The sequence below is a fragment of the Cheilinus undulatus genome, linkage group 7 (genome assembly GCF_018320785.1).
Source record: "Cheilinus undulatus linkage group 7, ASM1832078v1, whole genome shotgun sequence".
NCBI lineage: Eukaryota > Metazoa > Chordata > Actinopteri > Labriformes > Labridae > Cheilinus > Cheilinus undulatus.
In genome coordinates this window covers 5,188,412-5,210,380 of record NC_054871.1, presented here as the reverse complement: position 1 = coordinate 5,210,380, position 21,969 = coordinate 5,188,412, and the positions used below count along the sequence as shown (strand labels likewise).

At 40.4% G+C, this 21,969-nt stretch overlaps 1 protein-coding gene across 1 annotated transcript in view; it reads left to right on the top strand.

Annotated features, from left to right (window-relative positions):
* Positions 1-5,694: 5,694 nt before the first annotated feature.
* The window catches only part of LOC121511686 (1-phosphatidylinositol 4,5-bisphosphate phosphodiesterase gamma-1-like), a 59,768-nt gene continuing 43,493 nt past the window's right edge, over positions 5,695-21,969 (top strand). The window contains exons 1-2 of the mRNA XM_041790437.1: positions 5,695-6,147; positions 9,289-9,997. Of these exons, the coding sequence (XP_041646371.1) occupies positions 9,718-9,997 (280 nt within the window). The 5' untranslated portion in view covers positions 5,695-6,147; positions 9,289-9,717. The remainder of the gene's footprint in view (positions 6,148-9,288; positions 9,998-21,969) is intronic.

Below are 21,969 nucleotides of genomic sequence, written 5' to 3'. Positions count from 1 at the left end.
CTAACCGGATAAGCGATATAGAAAATGGACGGATGGATGGATGGATGGACATGAGATATAACATCATGTTTCAGGACCCATGACACTCAATAGCAGTATTGATAAACTCAGAAATCAATGATATTTGCTTTTAAAAAATGCAAGGTTTTCATCCCCATCCTTATATTTATTGGAAGTAAACAAGGAACCCAACGGAAGGAGAACCCTCTCAACCTTATGGATTCTACTCTGCTGGAAACTGTGTTTGGATTGCCTCAACAAAGACACTGCCAGACTATTTAAACTGTTGAACTGTCATTCACCTTCTGTGTATCAATAGAAAAGAAACTGGCCTTTAGAAAAGCTTTAAGATACGCCTGACCTTTGTGCTTCTCTACTTTGTGGGTCCTTAATGAAAACAAAAATATCAGTTAATTTCATCTAAATGGACAAAAGATGTTTCAATACACAAATGTATTATAAAAACAAAGAATGCCATACTTTGTTCTGCTGGAAAATGTTTGTTGACATTACTAAAGATGGGAAATCTTGTAACTTGAGAGAGGTGTGCCAAATAGAACTAACAAAAGTGATTATTGTTTGCTTGTAAGGAGTTTGCTTGCAACACCTGGCAGACATTCTGAGTTAATAGGGAGCATTTACTTTGAGGTTGCAGTCATTCTTTTTTCATTCGAAGTAGAACCAATGCAGCAAAGAAATAAATACAACAATAACAGTGGTACATTACAAGGAGTAGTCAAATAAGATATGATGCAAACAATATCAAGTGTGCACACATGCAGAAACACATGCATCAACACAGAACTTAATTCTCACAATAATGCATGAAGCATGGAGGCCCAGCCCTTGTACAGACTTAATTTAAGGGTTCTTTATCTCGTAAACTCTTCTTATAGGGAGCCATTTGTGGTATCAATCTCTATTTTTATTGTACCAATTCATAACAATCATATCTGAAGGCACATAAAGAAAGCAAAGCCCAGACTGACTGTTTGTTATTTTCAAAAACCCGACATTAATTGACCATGAGCTCAGAACTAAACATTTAACAGAGTTGCAGTTGCAACCTTCTAGTTCAGGGGTGTCAAGTAAATCCCAGCGGGGTCTGGATTCTGAATTAAAGTCTAACCTGAGAGCCTGACAGAGTCAACATTTAACAATAAACTGTCATTTGCACCAGTACCAAAAAAAGGGGGAAACTAACTGAGCACTGATGATAAATGGTTTAGAGATTTAAAAAAGTCAAAATGACAAGTTTAATGACTCAACATCTGAGATGAAAGTCAAACTTATTAGTTCAAAAGGTCAAAATATATAATTCAAAGTCAAAATAATGATTTTAAAGGGTAAATATATGAGAAAATATATGAGCTAGATCAAAGTTGGAAGTTTTAGGAATGGAAATATTACATAAATTCAAAATCATGAGTAGAAAAGGTAAAAACATTAGTTAAAACTTTGAGCTGTAGTCTTACAGGTCAAAATGTGGGATTAAAAGTCAAGGTTAGGAGTTGAAAGGGTCAAAAGGTGAGATCAAATTGGAAACAGTGAGTTGAAAAGGTCCAAATATGACTTTAAATTCACAACTGAATTTAAGAGGTTGAATTTTGATATAAAAAGTCAAAATTGTGAATTTAAAAGGTCGAAATATGAAATAAAAAGTCAAACTAAAAATTTGATTGTGAGATGCAAAATTGAAAATATGAAATGAAAACAAATTGATTTCTTTTCCACATTCCTGACTTTTTATCTAAATATTTTTACTCTTTACTTTTTCACCTTTCAAAGGTTAAGTTTACATTTTTATACTGTAGTGAATCTGCAGACCTCACACCAGCGGGCCAGTTACAATAGAAATATGATATGATCTTGCTGGCCGGGTACAACAGCACTACGGGCCATATTTTGGACCCCGGCCTTGAGTTTGACACCCCTGTTCTAGTTAGAACTCCCTTCCTACATCCTATTACTCAGTAGACCGCTGTGTAATGATTCATCATTAATATTGATAAATGCAGACACCATTCACATTTATTTCATCCAGTTGTTGCTGTTTCAGGTAAATTTGTGTTATTAAAATCTTTGTGGCTCATTTACTACTCATATTTTTGTCTTTTATGCCTTTATTTAGAAAGGGTGTGCAACAACTCTGAAACCTGGGAGAGAGAAAGGAGAATGACACAGGAAGGGAGCCACAGGTTGGATTTGAAGCTAGACTGCCTGCTCCAGAGCAACTATGAGGCATAAGGATAGAGGGTTAGCCTTTTAGGCACTACACTGAACCAGCTCTTTTAGACAGATGTATTACAAAAATATGTACAGCTAAAGAAAATAAGATGTGTACCAATCACATTACCAGAGTCCTCCTTCCTGGCCCACCGCTGGACTTTCACTGTCTGGTCCTCACAGAGTCATAGAACAAGATGATACTTTTAGATTTTGTTTGTCATTGGACTGGCTCAGCAGGGTTCAGCGATTGACTGAAGAGTGATATAGAAATATGTTTCTACTCTCTCGACATCCCTCTACTATTCTCCTGCAGGACACGTCTGAAGTGCTCCCAGGACTTCTGATTGGCTGCCTGCTGACCAGTGGTAGTGGTGGTCGTAGAAACGCTCACATATGGAGCTGATTAGACACGGAGAGGCCGTGATGTCATCCGTATCTCTCTGAGGTGGTCGGCCCTTGAGGTGAATCTCACACTCTGAGCCTTCAGCTGATGTTTTCAGTTTCACAGCCCCTGAGCAGATGTGGAGCTCGGCTTGTGCTCAGTACTCAAGTCTATCTTTGTATTTCAGTATCACTAAGGTTGGACTGAATAGTCACAACTTTTAAAAAAAAGTGTAAAACTTCAATAGTAGAGTAACAGATATAAGCAAAGTTGACTTATCAAACTTAAATCGATAAAGTAAGGTCAATTTTCCCCTTTTCTGTTGTATTATTGAGCTACTCATTATGTGATAACATGCAAGCTTCATGTTAGGCGCTAAAGGAAAGCTGGTACATTTTTGATTCCCCGCTGAGGTTAACATATAGTATAAATATTACGTAATTTAGAATAGAACATGCAATCACCACACACAGGTCCTGTCTAGAGGTGAACTCAGGATGTTCGAGGGGCCAAAATAATGAAAAGGGCACCTACTGTATGCAACGGGGCACCTGCACTCAAAATGTTTTATAGATTTATGGCAGAATAGTTCGAAATCCTGGCTAAAAAAGCTGAGGAATTATTGACTGTTTAACCATTTACTTTTCAAAGATACACAAGCGGTCATGTGTTAGAGGATATCATTGACCTTGATTAGGTCAGCTGGGATGCCCCTCTAAATGGATATCAGCATATACTGACAGATTCAGTCTTCCCCACATCTGTTTTTGAGCCAGGCCTGGATCAGCCTGAATAAAGAATGACCACGCTACTGAAGCAGCTGGCTATGTGGTATACAATGTTTTAAAGGGGACATATTATGCAAAAGCCCTTTTTCAGGCTTTTCTCACAAAAATATGTGGCCCTGGCCTGTCCACAATCCCCTCAAGTACTCAAGTACCAGAACCCCCCCCATGATGTCATGTGAGGAGTTAACCCTCCCCCTCCCCGCTTGGAAGTAAGTTCTGCCATCCTCTACTGATCCTCCTCTTAGCTGGCAGCTGAGAGGAGGATCAGGACAACCACATCCATTAAGCCACATCCATTTCCTGAGAGGGGCGGAGTCAGACAGCTCAGTAACATTTAAAGCCACAGACACAGAAACAGCTTGTTCTGAGCAGGGCTGAAACAGAGGGGTTTTTAGACATGCAGAAATCCAATACTGGAGTGTTTTTTTCAGCAACAAACTTCACAGGCATGTTTTGGGGACCTCTGAGACCAATATAAACTTGTCTTAAAGGGGTAAAATATGTCCCCTTTAAAGAAATTTGTCTAGGAGAAGAGGGCCACTTTATCATGATTTGTCCACTGGTAGTGCACTCTTGAGTGCCACCATATTTAACCATATTTTGTATATTCTAAGGCTTCCTAAACAACAGCACTTACCATGTTTTATCTCCTGAGAGTGCATCCTAGAGGGCACTTTACCGTATTTGTTCCCTGAAGGGACATCCTAGAGGGCACTACCACATTTTGTAGCCTAGAAGGGCATCCCAATGGACACTTTACTAAGTTTGGTTGCCTGAAAGGGCATCCCAGGGGACACTTTTCCACATTTTGGCCACTGAAACAACATCCTAGTGGGCACTTTACCATGTTTTCTTCTATTGTTAAGCATCCCAGTGGGCACTTGTCCACATTTTTTCCCACTGGTAGGGCATCCTAGAGTGCATTTTTCCATTTTTTGGTCCCCTGAAACGACATCCTAGAGGGCACTTCAGAACATTTTGTCCACTGGAATTGGTTCCGGGAGAGCACTTTACCACGTTCTGTCTTTTGTTAGACACTTTTAGCACTTTAGCTTTTTTTGAGGGCAACAACAGCCTGGCACCTCCTCCTCATGCTGGTCACCAGCCTGGTCACACTGCTGTGGGATGGATGCATTTTGGGAGCTGTATGGCTGTGTATGGTTCTTTTACACGCTGCTGAGGCTCCTGTTCGTTTAATGAATAACTTGTTAAATTGCCATTATGTCTTGTTTCTTCAGATTTCAATCCTCCAAACCACACCAAACAAGAGTCAATGGCAGAATAAGCTGTTTGGCATTGGCAGAGAAGATTTGGCACATATTTAATAGGTGCAACCCACATACTCAGCCCTGCTGCTTATCCCACAAATGCATGCTCCTCACAAATGTGGCACCATTTTAAAGGAAAATTAACAGGCTTTCCAACGGTATAAGATTCATCACCAAGAAGCATTTTTACAATGTAGAAATAATCTACCAAAACAAATTTCTACTTCCTGTGCTAAGTTTATATCTTAAGACTTCCTGACTGGAGCTTTGCAAGATGGATCTGCCTGAAAACAAACACAGAATCTGGCTAATCCATCCACTTTGCACATTCCCACTTAGGACCACTTCCATCTAGCAGGATCCACTACCATCATAGACTTCGATGCAGCACAAGCCCCAGTGCAACTGCATTTTCTGCGCTTTCTAGTTAGGCCTCTGGTGATTAGTATATTGATACTGGGTGTATGCTGAAGGCTGGCGTGGGGGTTAAAAATGTTTCCACCTACCAAAGTGGGGGCAGCAGCAGAAAAGGCTGGGAATCCCCTGTGTAACCCAGCAGAAGAGGGAAAAGAAAGCAAAGAAAGAAAGTTTTCCTCCACTGTAAATCAGAGCGGTTTATTTGAAGGATTTACTGCCAGAAGTGATGACTGCCTCACATGTCAGTGACCTCTGTAACCTGAACCCCTCTTGACATGTTGACCTGCCCCCCCACTCCCCAGAGTTAAAGCTCTGTTTCTGATTCTGCTCTGGAGAAAGACCTAACCCTAACCCTTCAGCTGCAGCTCTCCTGGAGACCTGCAGGGGTCGCTCTGCTCTCTGACTCCTCTCCTTGTCTGCCTCTCAGCTGCCTGAACCACTTTCTCCCTCCACCCTCCTCATCCTCCTTCAGATATACTACAGCTCAGAGAGGAAGAAAAAAATCTTATCAAGCTTTTCCGGTCTGCTAGCCTTAATTTCCTCTCAAGACCTCTGGCGTTGGAGCTGAGGGGAGACGACAGGGGGAGAGACAGGGAGAGAGTGAGAGGGGGAGATCTGGGGCGAGGAGCAGCGAGGAGAAAGTGGGGCAGTCTCGCCTCTGTACGGATCATAATGCATCCTGTCGGCGGTGTAATGTGTTCAGAGAGGAGGAGGAGGAGGAGGAGTGTGTGACCGGAGAGCAGAATGGTTCGGCGGATGGGAGCGCTCACGGTTCTCGCCGCGGTCGCTCCGTGCTCCTCCGTCTCCGTGTCCTCCTCTCCGCCGCCCTGCTGCGCCCACCTCCGGGTACTATTTGTCCGACTCGTCATTACATAACCCGGCGTCTTTAGCCGCTTTCACTGGCTTCATTTCTCCAGAGCTTGCAGGAGCAGCAGCAGAAGAAGACTCGGCCACTATCCAAGCAGGATTTCATGCCGGACTGGGCTGCCTTTGCTGGCGTGTAGGGCTGGGCATTTTATCCATTCTTTAGGATATATCGGTATATTTTCACAGGACATACAGGGTAAGGCATTATGGATTATATCAATATGTTTATGTCTGATTCACACCTAGATAGCAGGCCTAATGCTCAGTGAAAAGATTGTTTACAGTAAGAAGTATGCTTTTTCAGGACTACATCATCTCTTTGAGATGTTTAATTTAGGAGGTTTATGTTATAAGAAAAAATAAAACCATATTCAAATCTGTTTGAGACCACAGTAGCAAAAATAGAAGTCCTACACACCCAACATTGGGTAAGTTAATGTTTTTAGTTGACAAGATTACAGGCAAATTCGTGCACACTGACAAAATTTCACAAATGTGTTGGCAGCCCTCATTCCTCTGCACTTCCACCCACTTTCCCAAGTGTTGCCAATTTATTAGAGCAATTTGGACAGTGGCCTCTCTTTAGAATCAGCACTGAGATCCACAAGTGGCTTGTACCATGCAACTAAAGGAGCAGTGCCACCCATGTAGCAGCAAGCATGGACATATGCCATAAACTTTGTGCTTTTCTAGCTTTCAGCTAAAAATGACAGAGATGCAGTCTTCTGCAGAACTTTTAGGCATGCTAAAGCTAAAAGCAGAGGCTGAAGTAAGGGGTAGATGTGGTGAGTTAACTGCCTGATAAAAGAATAATGTGTGATTGTACAAGACTGGCCTCAAGGCATACCAGTGTACCTTACCATTAGAGAACCACTGGCCTAAGGTAGCATCCATGTGGAAAGTAGGGTCGCCATGAACTCCAGGTTGTGCTGTGGATTAACCAAGGATCCGGGCTCCAGGCATATTACCAAGAGTAATATATGGGGTGACTGTGGCTCAGTAGGTAGAGCCGGTTGTCTTGCATTTAGGGGGTTTTGGGTTTGATCCCCAGCTCCTGCAGACACATTTTAGATGTTTACTTGGGCAAGATGCTTGAAGCTCCCGCTGCTTCATCATTCATTCAACCTTTATTGAATCTCAAGATGCCATTAAGAGCAGGCTCTCATTTGCAGTGACGTTGAGAGTACATTAAAACAATAAATGCAAGACAATAAGTAAGCAAGGAGAAAGAAACACAAATGCAAATAGACATAGATACTTAAGAATAGGTGCAGGAAGTGGAGCACAGTTTAACAACAGTTCATTAGTGGTGTGTAAATGGGTTTGGATATGTACGAGTGAGATTTTCTAATAGCGATGCATAGCCACTGTCTCAGGTTACCATCAGTGTGTGCAATTTAGGGCTGGGAAATTAATTGAAAATTAGATTAAATCGCAATATGGCCTGCTGCAATTTTCAAATCACAGAAGGTGCAATATTTCTTTGACCTGGAATTTGTGTCAAAAAACAGTTTTAAACTTTTTTTGCAGCAGAGATGTTATACATGACATGTCATGCAATCATTCCAGTGCCATTTTTTTGATGGTCTACAAAAAATCCTCCCTTCTTCATTGTTGTACTTATTTCTTATTCAATATGACAAATGACAAAAAACCCTTTAATGCAACAATTCATATCCAATTTGCAGTACGAGTCAAAACCATCAGATTTAAATATTTTTAAATAATTGTTCAGCCTTTGTTTAGGGATAAAACCAAGTTAAGGAATAACTGCATATCAAACCACAATCGCAATATTGGGGAAAAAAATCGCAACTAGATTATTTTCCAAAGTTGTTCAGCCCTAGTGTGCATGTGGAGTGAAAGGATGTGAACGGGTTGTAAATGTGCTTTGAGTAGATGACTAGAAAAGCGCTGTACAACTCAACCATTCAAAAAGTCCAGGACAGAAGAGATGCCATCTAGCTTCATCTTGCCCCCTTTCAGCACTCGATGCATCAGGTCCTGCGGTGAATGCTTAGTGTCCTAGATGTCTAAAACTTATGCATAGGTCTGTATGATTTTTGGTCCACATTGCCCAACTTTACTGGACAATTAATCAACTTTTTAACATACATTTTCAAATTTCATATACAGTTACACAATATAATTTTTATTGGTATGTTGTTGATTCAGAATTTAAAAAATGCCAGTGAAAAGGATTTACAGTGAGAGTCAATAATAGTTAGAGATGCACTGATTATGAAGATTGGAGCCAAGAATGCATATTACTGGAGTTGTATTTAAAACCGATATGCTGTTATTTATAAATTTATTTTAGCTTATCATGAGATCGATACCAATATTTAAATGTCACTTAAAAATTCTGTCCCAAAAACACACTTTAAGGTTTAAGAAATTTTGTGGTCATTCACATTCTCAAAATTTGTAGAGTATTTTAAGGACTTAAGTTTAAGGTCTGAACTTTTTTACTTATTAGTATTAGGGCTAAACAGTTTGGAAGAATAATGAAATTGCGATTTTTTTCCCCCCAATATTGCAATTGCAATTTGATATGCAATTATTCCCTAAGTTCCTTATCTTGTGTTTTTTCCAACAAATACAAGCAATACATCATTCTATATGACAACCCAATATTAGATTAAAAAAGGCTGAACACTTTTGAAAAAACAAACAAAAAATAATAATTTTGATGAGTTTTACTTGGATTGCAAATTGGATTTGAATTGTTGTTGATTCAGTCTCCAAAAAGAGGTTGATTCAAGTGGAGCTGAGAGAGAAGAAGGGAAGTAGACACAGGGTTCCTGTAGATCCTTGAAAAGTCTTAAAAAGTTTTGAAAATTAAGGCCATAAAAAGTATTATTTTTAGTGTGTGAGAGGTCTCAAATTTTAGATGGCTCTTGGTTAAGACATGTCTTTATCAAATCTTTGTTTTTTCTGGCCAACTTTTTACAGTTTTAACCATTCTTTTGGCATCCATGTTTATCCATGTTATAGTTCTCATGCCTACCATTTGCCCACTGATACCTGATGGTACAGTCCTGCACTTATTTAAGGCCGATATGTGATTTATACTGCAGATATGCATAGCTGAAGTATTGGCTGTAAACAGAAATATTCAGGTCTACTGATACTGGTTCTTAACATTACAAGCACATAATATATACACATAATATACACATAATATCTGCTGCTATCATGTGGAGAATATTTTGTACCCTCCTCTTTTTCATTTACATGTCAGCTATGAGCATCTGGCTGTTAATAAGAGTGCCTGTTTGAGATTGCTCCATGTAGATTTTACCTTAACTGACTCTCTTTGGTTATTTCTTTACAGAAGAATCGTGGGATATCTATTTTGAGTTTCACCATCCATCTAAAAACTCTCCAGGCATGATTTTTGGTCCATATCTCTCAGCCCTGCTGTTGTGGACTAGCATGAGGGTGGAAACCTGAGTCCAGCGGTGATGAGAGCTCACTCCGGGTGGATTTGGCTGGTGTGCTGCCAGAAGCATCTGGAAAGGATAACACAGGGATCCACTCCCCCTCCGGAGAACCAGAGGATAATTCACATCTCAGATTTTTCGCTGTTTCAGCTCTGAGTGTTGTCTTTTATTGTGAATTTGTTTTGATCACATTGGCACTTAAACCCTAACCTGCCCTGTTGGATATTTCCTCTGCTTTGGATTAGTCCTGCATTTGACAAGTGAAAGCAAACAAACCCTGAATCCAGATCAGTTTCCTGCAAGGTAACTATGCAGTGAAGATGTGTGCGGCCAGGTTCGGTGGCTGCATCAATGGCTGTGCAGAGGAGGCCGCTGGAGGGGCCTCCGGGGCCTCCGGAGCTGCTGGTCCCGTCACAGCCTCCAGGATGCAGGACTGGACGGAGACAGGGCCCCGCATCCTGCACAGCCTGGAGATGGGGACGGTGATGACGATCTTCTACCAAAAGAAGTCCCAGAGGCCCGAGAGGAGAACCTTCCAGATCAGGCAGGACACGAGGCAGATAGTGTGGAGCCGAAACCCGGACAAGATAGAAGGGGAGGGTGAGTCTGAATTTATATAACACAAGCACAGAGGCCTTATGCAGAGTCTTTACAGCTCACTTTTGTTTTCTGAAAGTTACAGACCCAATTACAGGAGAGGAGGTCCTGTTGTTGCAATGTTGCAGATCTGCCAACATAGTGCAATACATAGTCTGCTGAGGCTGCAGTAGCATTTAATTAAAATATAGTTACTTTTTATTAAATAGTTGTAATATGAGTTGCCGTAGGGCCATTATAAGTGTAGTATCACAATACTCAGAATGCACAATGAGATTAATAAAATGCACAAAAAAATGCAAAACATCCCAGTGAAATGAGAGCTAAAAACTGTGAAAGACAAGAAGTTCCACAAACAGTTGCTAAAATAAGACATCCAAGGTACTGCAAAGACATGCAAAAGCACAATTAAGATACACAAAACTACTACAAGGAAAAGACAAACAATCCCTCACTGATCTAAAGATACTACAGATAAAAGAAAAAAGACTGAAAAGAGTCAGAAAAGAGCCGAGATTGAGTGTAGGTCCAATATTCTGTATGAGAAGATGCTGAAGTGACAGCTGAGTCTGAAGTTTCTGACAACATGCTGACAATACAGAAATGGAACACCAGGGACAGTTCCCTCTTCTGTGTTTGTGGGTTTTAAATCTGTGGTTTAATGCTTGATTCTTTGGAAAGGGACTCAGTAAAATCAAGAAGTAGTTACTTTTACATTACCACATGTACATGTGTATCTTGTGACTTATGGTTTGGAACAACACAACCAATCACTGCCCGTCCACTAGGGCTGTTTTGTAGTTCTACTGAGGTTTAATGCTATGCTGAGCTTAAAACAACAATATGGTTTTTTTCTACCTTCAGGTAGAAATTCTGTTCCTACTTTTGCATTTAATCAATGTGATAGCTACTCTGTAGTGAGTTTTAGTTGTGCACAGGTGTGTCAGGTCCACTCTGCAGTAGAACACAAACGTGCTATGAGGCAAACCATTTTTTGTGCCAGTTTCTGGTCTCAGTGCCATATTTTCAGCATGTTTGTTTACGGGAAACTATGACAAACATTCCTATCATTCCAGGATTTTTGAAGTTGGGTTGTATGAGGTGCTTGGCTAGTAGTGGCATTAGCCTCCAGTGATTTCTGTGAAAATTGATCCTGTGGTTATTACGAGCCCAGAGAGATCCATTCTGCGGCATAGTGGCTGTACATGGAAAAATTTTATCAACATAGTTTAACAAGTTTTATGTAAAAATAGTCCAAGAAAATATGTAGGCTCTCCTGTACGCTGTGTCGGAAACGTACAAAGCATTTCATTTCTTCCCAAAACACCCTCTATGTCAGGCACTAATTTACGATACAGCTTTTGGCATTTTGTTTCCTTCCGCCTCTGTGCACTAATCCTCTGATCAGCTGTGTGGGTCTGTGGGCTTCTACAGGGAATAATAACACCACACCAAGCTAAAACAAATATGAGTGATTACTATAGCCAAGTACCTCATACGACCCATCTTCAAAAATCCCGAAATATCCCTTAAAAATCACACTTTAAGAATTAAAATCAGATCTGAAGTGTTTAACTCTGAAATATCAACACTCCAGTTTTTGCTGTTAACAGCTTTTTTTATGGTATGTGGAATCATTCTCTCCCTATGAGCTAAAGTAGTCAATAGGGGTGCTCAATTAAAATGCAGTTACTCTCCATAAAACTTACTCAAGAAGAAGTCAAACTGATTTAAAAACTACTCAAAAAGCAGAAGCACTGAAAGAAGCTACTCAATTACAGTCATTTGAGTAAATGTTATAAGCTACTTTCCACCCTTGATCAATTCAATGTTGATGAATGCTGTCATGGATGGCCTCGTGGTTGGGTCATGCCTCTTGTACCCAAGTTCAAGACTGGCCTGTGGCCCCTTTCCTGCATGTCATTCCCCCACTCTCCCATCCCTACCTCTAACTCCATGTACTTTCGTGTCTGAATAAGTCATAAAAATCCCAAAGTAAATCTTATATAAAGTGCAGAAACACAAAAAGCAAGATAAAAAATGAGGTAGGGAGGGGTTGCCATCCCTCATGAGTACAGTGTCGTCCTGTGGGAATGCTGTAACTGAAAGTTGTCATTCGATTATAATAGATTATATTTGTATAATTTTACCGCATGCTATTTTTTTTTGGCACACTGCAACTAAAAAAGCAACTAAACATTACCTGAAAAGTAGAAATGCTGCCATATTAACTGGGTATTTGCAGGACGTTAGTGAGTCATTTTGTACATGCCCTCCTGCATATTTCTTAATGTGAAACAGTGTTTAAGAATGCCTTAGACAGAATAAGCACTTTTAAGCTGCCTTGGTGCTCTAAGTCAGTAGTTCCCAACATGGGGTCCAGGACTCCCTAAGGTGGGCGCCAAAGATCTCAAAAGATCTGCGAAGCTTTGTCTCCTCTGAGGTTGTCAAAATTAGATTTGCAAATATTAAGTCATGATAAAGCACTTAAACACTTTATGTAAACAATGGTCTTTTGGTAAGAAAAACCTGCAAAGAGCCACTTCCTTAGGTTTTTATCAATGAAACAATTAAATGGATGTTGATTTTTGGCATCAATATGATGATATAATTGTTTTGTTCAGGTCTTGGGGGCTTCAGCTTGTCTTTGAAGTGAGCAGGGGGGGCTCCAAGGAAAAATAGTTGGGAAACACTGCTCTAAGTCTTGGTTTCATGCCACTCAGGTGTAGCAAATAATCAGTCTAAAAGTCAACATTGTAAAAACAATCTCTAACTTTATTTGGTTCATTATTCAACGCTCTGGTTAGAATCACATTGTTATTGTAGACTTAAAAAACTGTAACGATATGCGAAATAGTTTACTTTTAAACATGGGATTAACATTGTGATTAATTATGATATATTACCAAAATTCAGAGATGCAGCACTATTTTTAAAGTAGTTTGACAGCTCCAATAAAAACACTGAAACTTGTTATTAAGAATATGGTGTGTGTGATCATTGTTCACTCAGGAACTAACCTAAACTCTCCACATGGCTTGATTTTTGGCTGGCAGAAAAAATGTTATTGTAGTTTGGTTGGAGTGACTGTTTAGATTAAATTGTTTGTTTTTACCTTGTGAATTTGTCTATAGCTGTTATGGTGTTATAGTGATGATGCGAGCATCCTTTTCAAGTGCTGTACCGAAAGCAAATCCCACCAAATTGTTTGTGTGGTCATTAATAAAGATTCTGATTCTGATTCTGTTAGAATGAGTGTTATCACATGTTAAATAAATATTGTCAGAGTAGCTGACCCCCGTCCCTTTTGTCCTAATCCAAAGTTTCATCTGAGAAGCTGTCGTGGCCTCCTCAGCAGAGACACAAACCACAACCCTTTGACCTTTGCTTCCTCCCTGTCATCCTCTCACCAACTCTCCAGACAGAGAGGCCTCCACACTGCTGACACATCCACTGACTGACTGCAGGCTTTGCTCTTTAGTCTAGTGGCAGCATTTTACCTGAAGCAGCAGGCTGTTGTGATTCCACTCGGCCTGTTGGAGCACAGTTCAGCCTGTCTGGGGTGTGGAGGCTATTGTCTGCGTCCTGGATTTTGTGGCCTGGGGGAGGATTTGTTACAGTGTCTGTTAGCACCAGGAAAACTTATGGCATTCACAACTGGCACGATAGGGTTTCCTTCTGTCTGCCATGTGTTATTCTAACTCTGGGGCTTTATGGTAGCTCGCAGTAAAATACTTCTCCTACACAATAAGATAGAAATAGGTTCACTGAGAAGTCTTTAGCTGAAGTTGATCCTCTTTGCTTTATTTAAAACAAACATGCAAAGAGAATGGACATAGACACCACAAGACGATACCTGGAAAACACAGCAAATTCACTGAAGCTACAGAAAATGAGAATGCTGGAGGAACTAAGAGACAAAAAATACACACTGTGCATTGCAAATGTGTATTTTTGTCTAAAAGTGGGCATGTGCACTGAAGAATTACTAATATGTTCAACCAGTTGTTGAAATTTTGATCAGTTCAGGCCTGCAAATGTGGTCAAAGCTGTCATAACTAAAGTATGGTAGCCACTGTAGCCCCAGTTAATGGCTACTGCTGTGCTTCCATTCTCTTTTCTTTGGATGTAAACAAATGCTGTGATCAGAGAGCTTTGACAGCATCTCATCAATATTTTGATCTTGAGGGTTTCCTAAGCTTTAGACTTAGGATACCCAGCAGCTGTGTTAAAGTTCTCCAAACTTTGTTTTTAGCCACTTAAGTTAAAGAATAAGAATCCAGTGTTGAAATCTGTGTTGAAGCCAGCAGATTAAAGCCTCTTAGCTAATTTCTGATTGCTGGTAGCACATCAGCTGATACAATTCAAACAACCGTGCATTCATCCATCTATCCATCCATATTCTAACGCTTATCTGAGGTCGGGCTGTGGTGGCAGCAGGCTAAGCAAGTCCACCCAGACATCCCTTTCCCAAACAACATTTTCCAACTCCTCCTTGGGGATTCTGAGGCATTCCGAGGCGAGATGAGTTCGATAGTCCCTCCTGAGAGTTCTGGGTCTCCTCCCAGTTGAACGCACCAAGAAGACCTCCATCTTTAACAGATGCCCAAACCACCTCAACTGGCTCCTTTCGAGACAAAGGAGCAGTGGCTCCTCTTCAAGATCCTTCCAGATGTTCAAGCTCCTCGCTGTATCTCTAAGGCCCTGTCCACACGGAGACAAATTCAGGAGTATATACGAGAGTTTTTTCATCCACATGGAAACAGCGTTTTGGGAGGCCATTAATGCTACTTTTTGAAACCGGGTCTCAGAGTGAACGAATCGGTAAACACTTACTGTTTCGTCTCCATGTGGCCAGCCATCCACATCTTTTTAGAAATGATTATGTTACACATAGCGTAGCCCACATACACTACATACACATGTCGAACCAAAACAACAACGGCGGATACAGGAGTGGGTTCGTGCTGCAGAAGCTATTGAGCTTATTATGGCTTTTACAGCAAAATCTGATGCTCCTCTACCAACACTGAGAACAGCATACACCAGACGCTCTTAAATCCAACAAGGAGAACAACCTGAAGGGCAACCAGAAGAAAGTCTGTGGCAGTTTTCTGTAATCTTCTTCTCTCTTTTAGTGCATTTCCGTGGAAGCAATACAGCACCACTTACAGGCTCGTCATATACAGTGCTTAACAAATGTATTAGACCACCCTAACCCTAACCAAAGTAAGGTTTATGCTACAGCTGCCCTAAATTAACAGCATTGGTAATTACCAAAATAATTTTTTATGCTTCTGCAATGGTTAATACACCAATATGTTGAAGCTCTTTAACCCAAATGATATTTTTAATGCTAAAATATAATTATTATTGTTATCCATGAATTTTCACATTTACTGATTTACAAAAAACCTGAAAAAATAGTAAAGCACATTAATATTTATTTGACTTATATGTGAAATGATAGTTATTTACTTGCATTCCTGAACAGAAAAATGAGTTTTAGTGGTTGAATGTTATGTTTGATTAATTTCTTACTTCTCAGAGAAGCCCAGTGGGCCGGCTCAAATTTGGGTGAATTCAGTTTGAAATCCCTCATTCCTGTTCCACATGGTAAAACATGGAGAGCTCACTGAAAATGAAAGAGTCCGCATTAAAGCACTTCATGATGCTGGATGGTCTTTGAGACAAATATGACAGGTGGTCTAATAAATTTGTTAAGCACTTTATACTACAGCGTTTCCAATCGTTTTCAGTACTTCCGTGCTTACGGGAACATTTCCTGAAATGATCCCTTATTTACGGATGACTTTTTCAAAACGAAACAGAAATATGTTTTTGTCTCTGTGTGGAAAAGGCCTAAGTCTGAGCCTAGACAGCCTCCTGAGGAATCTCATTTCAAGCACTTGAACGCAGGATCTTGTTCCTTTGGTCATTACCCAAAGCTTATGACCATAGGTGAGGGTTGGGACAAAAATCGACAGGTTAATTGACAGTTTTGCCTTTCGGCTCAGCTCCCTTTTTACCAACGTCTGCAATACAGCTGATGCCACACCTGTCAATCTCACAGTCCATTCTACTCTCACTAGTGGACAAGACCCCGAGATGCTTGAATTCCTTCACTTGGGCCAAAGATACCCTCCCCACCCAGAGGGAGCAATCCACTGTTTCCTGGCAGAGGACCATGGCCTCAGACTTGGAGGTGCTTACCCTCATCCTGACCACTTTGCACCCAGCTACAACCCACCCCGGTGCCTGGAGGTCCCTGGCTGAAGAAGCCCACAGAACCACATCATCTGCGAAAAGCAGAGCTGGACAGTGCATTCAGTTTAATTCAATTTAAACAGCTTTATTAACCTCTAAAGGGGCAATTGGTTTGGAGCAGCTTGTACTTGACAAACAGAGATAAAAGACTGAACAACCACTAAACCTATTGGTATTTCAAAACATGATCCCCATCATTTAAATTAGCAGCCCTTACTCTCAAGAGGCTGTTGATTGGTGATCAGCTGCAAGAAACATTATTGGTGCATTCAGAATAGTCATCTAAATACAATTACAATGTTTATATCATATCATCTTAGTTATCTTTTATGTCAGCACCCTGTTTATCTCTTTTGTTAGCTGAACTCAGAGTGCAGTTAGGGCCTTTTAGTATTTTAAAGGTCTTTCTGGATTTATAGGCTGTTTTTGTGTTTGCAAGTCATTACATAAGTAAGATAAGTAAAAGTAATACTTTATGCATTTGCTCCTTATTTCTCATGTATCTGTCTGTATTTAGCTTTCAAGTGTGTCCACAGCTGCAGGGCGCTTCTGTGGACAAATTAGTGCACATGTTTTCCTCATATCCTTGTTTTATTTAGTACTGTACTCATATTCTTTGATGGTTGACACTCCAGTCTTTGGTAACCCTTCTCCCTGTATTTCTACGAAGGCTTGGGGACTAATGGCTGCTGCACACATGTAGGAGTTGTTCCTGCTCATGGAGCCTTGTCAATTATTTATCCATAATCATAAACTGCATAAACAGCACCTTCGCTAATCCAAGCCCAGCCTGAGCATGCACGAAACCACAGCGAACTCCTACACTGCTCAATCAGGCCTTATCTACAGAATCCCACACTGATGAAAAACTCACACAAACACATACGCTCTCATAAGCCTCAAACGCCCCTCTACAAACAACCTCCCACCGGACAAACCAACCAGCACATTCCAGGAACTCAGCAGGTCTCTTCTTCACTTTATCTCCCACTGCTCTATCTCTCAGCTACCCTCTTTTTCCCCCTCCTCCTCCTCCTGTCTCTCCTTTTCCTCCTCCAGCTGTCCTTGCCTCCCAGTTTCCTCCCCCCACGCCTTCACACCCCTCTCATTTTTCACATTTTGCCTGACCTCCCACTCAGGTCTGGGCCTAAAGGACCAAAAATCATACTGCAATACTTTATAACTGCATGGGGATCTACATCTCAGTACATTTTCTGTAAATATGAAATTGCTTAACAATACCAATGTAATAAATGTTTATGCAATTCTAATGAAAATAAAACAACATTAAAACCTGTTTATACCATAGCAAAAAATATAGAAGTCCTAGACACCAATTAGTTTGGCAATTTTGTATTTTCAATCATTGAAACATGGACAAACTCCTACACCTGGTCTAAATTGTATTGAAAAGTATGCAACATTTCCATACCGAGGTTGACATAAATATACTCTGAAGTAGGCATGAAACTGTACAGTAGTTTAGTACTCACTCTTTGCTCTACTTTGTGAATGAATAGTTGAGTACTCAGTAGTGATAATGACGTTAATAAACAGTAATATCCCACATAGACTGGGCAGATGTCCACTGTTTTCTGTAGTGTGTTGCTCATGAGTACTTCAAATCCCAGTTCTGAATAAATGCCAAGAGATGATAATGTAACCTGACACGCCATCTGGAAGAACTCCCATAGACAGTGTTTGGGAAAGGGCAGAGCCTTTGAAAAAAAAAGTTGTGGGTTGATTGGATGAACGTTCTGTCTGTCACATCTTTACGGGCCAATCAGAGCAACAAAACATGCGACATCGTAGCCACTACCGAGGCGTAAACTCCATAGAGAACTGCATAATGCGAACCATGGTGACTGTATACATGTCAGTACACAACTTAATGAAGAAATATCATCAAGTTCTGATAACACTGATGCTATAGTAGCATCCGTGGTAATCTCTTCCACCATTATTGCACTGGCCTCTTGTTGCTGCTTGCTTACCTCATGACTCTGCTGTGCCCGAAAGTACTGCCCCTGGACGTTTATTGGTCCTGTCACTTTCCAACTGAGCCCAAACGGTTCAGATTGGAGCTTTGCAAGATGGATTCGCCAGTGAGAAACATGGAAATGAGTGAATCCATCTGCTTTGCAAGGTTAATGATAACGAGGATTATTAACCTCAACTCAACATCATCTCAGAGCTCCATTGTTCAAACTAGATGGTCCAAACTTAATTCACCCAATGCTGTCAACACTTCCTCAGAGCAAAACTCGCCACTCTGAGACATCATAGTTAACCGTGATCTTTGAGTCCATGGAGAGATGTGTCCATGAGTCTGTGGTAACAGTAGCTGTGGTATGAAAACCCTGGTGGCATCTCGAATGATCCTAGTTATTTTTTTAGGTTATTTGCTAGAAACACAAACCTGTTGGGATTGAGTGCAGCTTTTTTTTTTTTTTAACATTACCTGAAGACAAGAATACCTGCTCAGAGTGCACAGAGGCTCCTGGTGTGCACAGATGTTTATGAGCCAGCTTGGAGAGCAGGCAGAGAGAGGAGTCTTCCTCATGTGCATTTGCATCTCCTGAATCTCACCTCTAGTGCTGGAAAATTAATCTAAAAATAATCAAAATGGACATTTGGTGCCTTTAACTGACTGAACCTGCCCTGTCAATTATTTCTATTTTTTTTTTTGAATTGTCTCTCTACTAATGCACAACCCCCTTAAAAACACACTACTGACTGTGTACTCATGTAATAGGCAGCCAGGTGTCACAAGCCTGCCAGAAACCCAGAGGAGAAGTAGTAGTCGTCACCTGACACTGTGCCATCCAGCCCGCTAAAACTCAAACATGGAGCTGACTGTGCAGCATGAGCAGCAAAGTTGTGTTCTACTTTTTATACAATAGTGTAGAAATAATTTAATTTGTTAGCAAGAAAAATCAGTTGTTCATGTTCTACTTTTCTAGGAAAATGTGACAAAAAAAACCCCATCTCAGCTGATGTGTGTTTAGATTTTAATAAATAACCGTAAAGTGTTAATCCGTGCATGTTACTTTCATTTATTTGTTTTTAGATTATACAATATTAACAGAAAAACAGAGTCATGGTTGGGGGATGGGATAATTGTACATCAGTTGTAATCGAGGTAAAAAGTTAAATTAATCATGATTTTAATTTTTGCTATTATTGCCCACCCCTTTTCACCTCCATGTTTTGTTATTTTACCACAGTTTAAAATCTAAAATATCCCTGCACAGTGCTTCTAGGGTGTCTGTTTGCCAATACCCTCCATCCTTTTAAAACTAACTGCATTATTGTCTTTACTTACTGAGGTCTAGAAGCAATGCACTGGTCAAGTTATGCTGAAAGCAAGTTATGCTGGTTCAAATGAGTGTTCAGTTTTCAAATAAAAAGTGACACCTCTAGTGCAAATGTGCAGTAGACACATTGCAGGACATGCAGTGTCAGTCATGTGACATGTCATGATGCCACCTCTGTGTTTTGTTGGAAACTAAAACTGCGTTTTTTTCCTTTCCTGGACTAATTTGCTTTCAAATCTGTCTGATATCAACAGTCAGGGAACAGAGCACTGCACAGGAAGAGTCGTCTGTCTCCTGCATGCACTTTCAGACTAAAAGTGATGCTGCTGCTATCACAGATACACCAGCATGATACTCCAGACAGATGCTTTCAAATGCACGATCCTATGTCTGTGGATTCCTGCTGTCAGTAGCCCCACATCCCAGTGCTCATTGATAAAGGGCCTATTGATGGTGCAGATGTGTCTTTTGTTTATTTTACAGCTCCAGGTCTGTGCTGCAACGTTTGACAATCATAGCACCTTGATACAGTGATCTTTTGTTTAATCATGAGTGTAACTCATTGGGTGGGTCAGGTCAGCTCAACGTAACTTTGAATGTCGTTAGAAATGGTTGATGATGTTTTAAGTCACACAGTAACAGGTTTGTAAAGTTCATGAGGATACCAGTCCTCCCATCCACCTGTGCTCTCTCTCCTCTTTATCTCCACCACATTTCAAATAGATTATCCTGTGATGATAAGTATATTCCTGATAGTGGTCCTTACTACAGATAGTCTTTTACCAACATTAGGCTCAGCATTTACTTTATTAATCATAATAATTTTATCAATTCAGACTATATTGTCTTACATTTTATCTCCTTTGAAAATGTTTTAATTTAGACCAAAAACCCTTTATATTTCTGAGCCAAGCTCCTACTCCGCTCTGTTTTTCTTTCACTTTCTTTTTGAGTTTGTTGCTCATTCATTTGATGCATTTTTCCTCAGAAAACTCACTCATATTTATCGCAGTGACCCCTTCACTCGGTCTCCCTTCTCCTCCTGTTTTTCCTCCCTTTGTTTTTGTTGCATGATACTTTTTTTCCACTGTTTGTTTTGAAATTAAGTTTCTCCCCCAGCACACACACTTGAAATCAGTGTTTTTCTTTGGGATGAACGCTTTGGCAAACAGTGAAGGTATTAAATCCTGAGGCACAGGAAGTGTGGGGTTATCAGGGAGTGTCTCCCTTCCTGTCCCTGATTGAAGGACTGGCTGGTTGCAGGAAAACAAAAGGTCCATCATCTTCTGCAGGAAGCACAGACATGGACCCCAAATGAGGCGTTGGATGCCTGAGATACTGAAGGTGGTTTGCACCAATAAGGAGCAGTTTTACTGCACGGTTTGGGTTAACCACAACCCAGATTAACTTGGCTGAAAAAGTTCGTCTAATTTTAGAACAACTTGTGGAACTTAAGTTTTGAAAGTAATGTTAAACTATTAACCACAGTAGTAGAAGCCAAGGTAAGGTGAAAGTATTCCCATAGATGCTCACACAAACCTTGTCTACTAATATTCAAGATATTTAAATTTATAACCAAGGGAGAACAAGTTGAAGTGAAAAATCTTAAATAATGAGTAGAAAAATTCTTCCTTTGGAAGTTTTCCATAACCACCTCAGGACGTTGGTCATTCTGCATGTTTTGGGATGAGTATACATCCCATATTTTAGTTGTTGGAGTGTTTCACAGGCTTAGCAGTACTGTGATCATTTATGAATCAATTAGAAGATAGATTATGAAATTATTAAAATTAGGAACTGATTATTTGCAGCTAAATCAGAGTTTTAAAGACACTGCAAAACCTGAAAATTATAAAAAGTGTGCTTTCATAAAAATGCAGTTTGTATAATCATATATTATAGCTAACCACTGCTTTAACTACATGTTGCATTTACATTACAGCAGGAATCATGCTCTAGAACCAGACTCTGTTGAGTCTGTTGGTGCATTTGTGACAATCTTAGGAAGACTTGGACCCGGAACCATCCATTTTCGACACCACTTATCCTGTTAAGAGTTGGGCGTGGCTGGAGTCTATCCTAGCTGTCATTGGTCAAGAGGCACACCTACGACCATTTTAGAGTCACCAATTAACTTAACAAACATTAATTTTGGTGGTTGGAGTCAGAGTACCTGGAGAGCATGTATGATCGGGTTCTTTGTACAGAAAGGCCCTCCCTGGGAAGTGAACCAGGAACCTTCTTGCTGTAAGGCAACAGCACTACCTCTGCACCATGCAGCCTGTAGTGGAACCAACACATCCAATATCTACTGTAGTGAATACAACACAGATTTTGGTGCTTGATTTTGGTACTATACCATAGTCTAAATGCATTTTTTAATCATTTAAG